Source organism: Babylonia areolata, chromosome 7 (genome assembly GCF_041734735.1).
Source record: "Babylonia areolata isolate BAREFJ2019XMU chromosome 7, ASM4173473v1, whole genome shotgun sequence".
NCBI lineage: Eukaryota > Metazoa > Mollusca > Gastropoda > Neogastropoda > Buccinidae > Babylonia > Babylonia areolata.
The window spans coordinates 46,853,139-46,859,208 of NC_134882.1; the positions used below are offsets into that span (position 1 = coordinate 46,853,139).

At 51.5% G+C, this 6,070-nt stretch overlaps 1 protein-coding gene across 2 annotated transcripts; it reads left to right on the top strand.

Moving 5' to 3' along the window:
* The first annotated feature begins 487 nt into the window (after window positions 1–487).
* LOC143284077 (GTPase IMAP family member 7-like) lies at window positions 488–5,845 on the top strand. Of its 2 annotated transcripts, none has more exons than XM_076590710.1 (3): window positions 488–688; window positions 2,368–2,531; window positions 4,878–5,845. In XM_076590710.1, exons 1-3 carry the CDS (start codon window positions 673–675, stop codon window positions 5,706–5,708), a joined length of 1,011 nt encoding a protein of 336 aa, XP_076446825.1. In that variant the 5' UTR covers window positions 488–672; the 3' UTR covers window positions 5,709–5,845. The 2 variants fall into 2 exon arrangements, with proteins under 2 accessions (XP_076446825.1, XP_076446824.1); XM_076590709.1 differs by lacking the exon at window positions 4,878–5,845 and adding an exon at window positions 3,373–4,734.
* Window positions 5,846–6,070: the final 225 nt, after the last annotated feature.

Here is a 6,070-nt window from a genome sequence, read left to right on the forward strand (position 1 = left end):
GACGCGGCGGGATGAACTTGACGATAACATCTGTCACTGAGGACTCGGACGCTGATGCGATCTATCTGTTTTTTTCCGAAAACGACATATCATCAACCATAACGCTACATGCTTACATCCGTATCAGTATAGCGTTATCCACAGTACGTACATTGCAATCGTCAGTTACACGGTACGTATGTGTTGTCACGCAGCCAGCACTATCTATATTTGCATGGCATCAGCGTTTCTAGTAATTGCAACAGGACACACACACACACACACACACACACACACACACACACACAATGTGCAAACCTCGCCAAATCACGAACATGCCAAGTCATTTCTCTTTTCCTGCATGCCTCAAAGCGCCGCGTATTATTTTTGTCGTTTGCGGGAAAACCCGCATTACTTATTTTCCATGTCCTTCAATGGGAATCACGCTTTTTCCAAAAATAACCGCAGTGGACTTGTTCATAAAAAGAGCTGTTGCGGCCGAGGAAGAGTCAGTCTTGGCTGAGAGCTTGCAAGCGAACAACATTGAAAAAGAAGAGAGAACTTCGAGGTTTTTTTCAGTGTGGGGCAAATCGTCTGAAAGCGTTCGTTTGAGGGCTCACAATAGTTATAGTCATCTGGTTCACAGTTTCAATTGCTGCCGATAGTTCTGCACAACTCTTGACACCAGAAACAATGGGAAGCGCTGCCGGTAAGTGTGTGTGTGTGTGTGTGTGTGTGTGTGTGTGTGTGTGTGTGTGTGTGTTGTCTTTGTGCTCTCTCTCTCTCTCTCTCTCTCTCTCTCTGTCTCTCTCTCTCTCTCTCTCTCTCTCTCTCTCTCTCTCTCTCTCGCACTTGCATGATTTCTGTCCTGTCTACACATAACTGAGGAAGAGACTTATACATCCGAACCTATGAGAAAGACATTTGAAGCAAATAAACTGAACAGACGATATCAGGTCTTTTAGCAAATGTATTTTTTCATCCATTCAACAGATGAAATTGTGGATTGGCGATACCAGTTCAGTCTACTGTTTCTCTGGATGAAGAGTTACTACTTATAAAAGTAGTTCATTTCAGCTATAAGTCTGACATCATCCATTGTTACAACATAATTATTGCAAGGCATTCAAGACTGTATGTCAAGTTTCATGACTGAGTTCGAATGCAGTATTGTCCACTTTAATGTGGGTAGGTTTTGTGTGTTTTGTATATGGGCTGATGACCTCTAGACTGCATTAAACCATTTGTAAAGTATCGGAACTCTCGCTCCTCGCATTTTCTCTCTTCATTGATTAGCTAGTATATAGATCAAGTAATCAGTGACAAAGTCCCACAAAATATTCAGTAATGAATAATCCGTCATTCTATCGAAAGTCAGTAATGATAAGAATAAGAATAATTCTGGCCCCTTTATTATTTTTTTTTTATGCCGTATTTACCTCTGACTGCCTGAATTTTTCCAGTTCTGGAATAACCCTCTTTCGCTTACCGAAAAAAGAAATGCAAATATGGCTGATGTACAGAAACGCAGTTTATTCGGCAAAAGAAACTCCTACTGACAAATACCCAATTATGTAATCCATCTAAAGAGAGCAAAAAAAAAAAAAAAAAAAAGCAAGCTGAAAAGTGTATCGTGTACATTAAGACGCGTGATTACGTGTCGACAGCAAGCAAGAAAACGAAGAGGAAAGATCTGGCTATTGTACAGTGTTGGGGGATGGGGGGGGGGGAGAGAGAGAGAGAGAGATTGGGAGCAGGGAGTTGTGAGAGAGGTGGGGTGGGGGTCAAGGTGGAGGAGTGTTGTGTGTCTCCGTGGGTCTGTCTGCGTGTCATGTGTGTATGGTTGCGTGGCAACGAGCGGTGGACTGGGACTGAGGTCAGCGAAGCGTGAACGCCGCGCGAGCACTCTGAGACATGATTGTTGAAGTCATAGCACTCGCTCAGTCTGACTCTCGTGTGTGTGTGTGTGTGTGTGTGTGTGTGTGTGTGTGTGTGTGTGTGCGTGCGTGTGTGTGTGTGTGTGTGTGTGTGTGTGTGTGTGTGTGTGTGTGTGTGTGTGTGTGTGTGTGTGCTCCTAGTTAAAATGTCTACCCACACTGACTGGAAAAGGGGAGAGGTGTGTGTGTTTGTGTGTGTGCGCGCGCGCGCGTGTGTGTGTGTGTGCCTGTGTGTCTGTATGTGTGTATGTGTGTGTGAGTGTGAGTGTGTATTTGTGTGTGTCTGTGTCTATGTCTGCGTGTTCCACATAACACTCAACTTCGTGTTCCATAATTATAACACTTAACTTCAATATAAATTAAATCACAGTCATTCTTTTTTCTTTTCTTTTTTTTTTCAATTAATCAACCTCCTCCTCCTCCTCCTCCTCCTTCTTTCTCCACGATGCAGGAGAGACGTTTCGGTTCCTGCTGCTGGGCAAGACCGGCAGCGGAAAGAGCAGCACGGGCAACACGATGCTGGGCCAGGACCTCTTCGAGGCCGAGGCCTCCTTCATATCCGTCACCGACGAGTGTCAGCTCCGGTCCGCCACCAACCATGGCGTCACCATGGAGGTGAGGGGAGGGCGGGGGATGTTGACTGTATCGGCGAATCTTAACGACAACAATAGAGAAAAACAAAAGGGTGGTTGTTGTGTGCTTCACGTGTAAGCAATAGATAAACGTGGGTTCGGTCCTTGACAACACAGGTTCTTTGATAGCGGGGGGGATGGGGGGGGGGTTGTCTTTGTTGTTGTTGTTGTTGTTGCTGCTGTTTTGTGTGTGTGTGTGTGTGTGTGTGTGTGTGTGTGTGTGTGTGTGTGTGTGTGTGTGTGTGTTATTAATCGATGCCTGCTTGCGATACGCCAATATGTTTTATGTAAGTGTGTGTTTTTTTTACTTGTTTATAATGAGAGCACATAATACAAGGCACACATAAGGGCAGCTATGTATGTATAAAACAAACGCTCATTCAATGAGTCACGCGCATTTGCGCGCGCGCACACACACACACACACACACACACACACACACACACACACACACACACACACACACAGAGTTTATCAGAGTCCACATAAATACACACACGTTTCGCTCCCGATCATACACGCGTACACACTGACAGTTAGCCGATCAACAGACAGACGGATACAAAGATGGAAATATCATACCCCCAGGTGTGTTCTCTTAAGGAAAATACTCAATCTCCTTCCCTCAAAAGGCTGCAGTTACAGAAGAAAAGAAAAAAAAAAGATAGAACCACTCGAAGCCGTGTGACGACACGACACGACACAACACACGACACTCGAGTCATGACATCGCCCAAAGATCCTCGAGGTCAGACCCTGTCCCTCCCATCACTACCACCACCACAACCACCAACGTGCAGCTTTTCCTTCCTTCCTTCCCGCAGATCATGGACTCCCCGGGACTGTTCGACACGCAGAAGAGCCAGGAGGAGGTGTCTACCCTCCTGATGCAAGCCGTGGCCTGCATGCACCCGGGTCCGGACGCCGTGCTGTACATCATCAAGATCGGCCGCTACACGGAGGAGGAGTTCGGCGTCTACAACCGCCTCAAGGCGCTCCTCGACCAGAACGTCACGCGCTACGTCATCGTGGTCTTCACGCACGGCGACGCCCTCAAGGGCCGCAGCATCGAGGGCTCCCTGACCAAGCTGCCACCCTCGCTGCAGCAGGTGCTGGGCGAGTGCGGGCGGCGCTACGCCGTCTTCGACAACATGACGGCCGACAGCCAGCCCCAGGTGCTGCGCCTGCTGGAGAGCGTGAGGCAGCTGCGGGCGGCCAACGGCATGCAGCCCTACACCTGCCCCAAGTACGCCAGCGTGGCGGAGAAGATGGAGGAGGAGCTGGGCCGGCGCCTGGCCGTGGTGGAGGAGAAGGAGCTGAAGAGCAAGAAGTACGTGCAGGAGCTGTCCGGCAAGCTGGGCCAAGCCGAGGAAGCGGCGGCCCGCGAGAAGAAGGAGTTCGAGCGCAAGGACCAGGAGCGGCAGAAGGCCATGCGGGCCCGCGAGGATCAGATGCAGAAGCAGATGGGCAGCCTGGCCGAGACGCTCAAGCAGCAGCAGCTGAGTGAGCAGGAGCAGAGGAAGCAGATGCAGGCCATGCAGGAGAAGCTGGACCGGGAGCAGCGCGAGTTCCAGCAGGAGATGGAGCGGCAGAGGCAGCAGCAGGCCGAGGAGCTGAGGAGGAAGGACCAGGAGAGGGAGGCCGCAATGCAGAAGCTGCAGGCCGAGAGGGAGGCCGCGGCCAGGGAGGCCGCCGAGAGACAGGCCCGGGAAATGGCCGCTCTGCGACAGGAGATTGCCCGCAGCAGACGACGAAGAAATGACTGCTGCGTCATGTAAAGATGTACCCCCGAGCAGATCATATCATCATCATCACCACCATCACCGCAATCAATAACATCTACAGAGTTATTCATCTTGCCCGGTATCTTCAAACTCTCCATGGAAACCTGCTGGTCGTTCTCGTCTTCATGATTTTTAGTAATAAAACCGATGACGATTTCGTCCTGACTGAATCTAACCCACACAGTGTGAACACTGGTATTCCTCAGTAGAGTACATCAACGTTTTGTTTCGCTTAAAAACTGCCCGTATTCGATTGACCTTCACACCGCGGCTTCTGCAGACTTCAAAATTCATCCGTTTCGTTGGTGGCATCCGCTGTCATTGTTAATCCCCATCACAGGTTGTGTTGGTTACATACGCTTTCGTTATCATTCTCCAGCACAAGCCATGTGCTTCCTGGGATGTTGTCAAGAGGGGGGATAGGCAATACAGGGCACAGGACACTCATTCCACAGATTTGCAGACCAGAGACAGGAGAGACGAGGTAGGCCACACACAAAGCGTTGAACAGTTACCATGTCCACAACCCTCACGTGTGTCCCCAGATCATGGACTGCCCCGGCCTGTTCGACACGAGCAAGACCAACCAGCAGGTGGCCGAGCTCATCATGACGGCTTTCTCCCGGATCCAGGGCGCTGACGTCGTCTGCTACGTCACGGAGATCGGCGGCTACACGGAGGAGGACTACGGGGCGTACGTGCGGGTCAAGGCCATGCTGGACGACAGCGTCAAGAAACACCTGCTGCTGCTGCTCACGCACGGGGACAGACTGAAGGGCAAGGACATCGCCACGGTTCTCAGTACCGCCGCCCCGGCCTGCCTGACCCAGGTGCTGCAAGACTGCGGGCACCGCTACGTCGTCTTCGATAACCTCTCCACCTCCGCCGCGGACCGCCAGGCCCAAAGCCAGCGGCTGGTGGAGACGGCGCGGCGGATGAAGGCGCAGAACGGCGGCAAGCTCTACACCTGCCCGTCCTACGCCTCCTCCAAGCTGAACTCCGAGCTGACGGCCAGGCTGGACCGCGTGGAGCGGAGTGAAGCGGACAAGACGCGGCACGTGCAACGTCTGCAAACCAGCCTGGGCGTCGCGGAGAGCAAGGCCTCCTCCCAGCGCCAGGAGCTGACCCGCAAGGCCAAGGAAGCGGAACAGTCGTCCAGGCAGCGGGAGCAGGCCCTGAAGAGGCAGGTGGACGACGCCACTGCCAAGCTGAGCCAGCAGAAGGTCAGCTGCTCCTCCGTGTCCTCCCAGCTGCAGCAGCTGCAGAGCCGACTGGCGCAGGAGCAGCAGAGGAGGCAGCAGGAGATGAAGCAGCTGCAGTCTCAGCACGCCGCGGCCGTGCAGCAGAAGAACGCGGCGATCGCCAGCATCCGGTGAACGGGGGGACCGTGTAGGCTGTGCACCCTTTTTTTGTTCTTCGGTCACACATTCCCTGTGCATCACCGACAGCATGTCACTCTCCACATGGACACATGTCGAATCGTTATCCCTCATGAACATTTGCGTCATCATCTTCATGGACAGTCATCATGTTCATGAACATTTGCGTCAGACTCCACTTTGTGTAAGTACCAGGTCCTCTCCAGTGATATTAAGCGTTGTGCCTCAACTTCTTTTTGGTGCATATCAAGTAATCTTCGTAGAAACGAGCAGGCAAATATTTAATGGTCACAAGCAGAGCAATGATCCAATGAGTGAAAAGGCCTCAAAAGAACGGTCGTCCCCAAAAACTGGTAGCA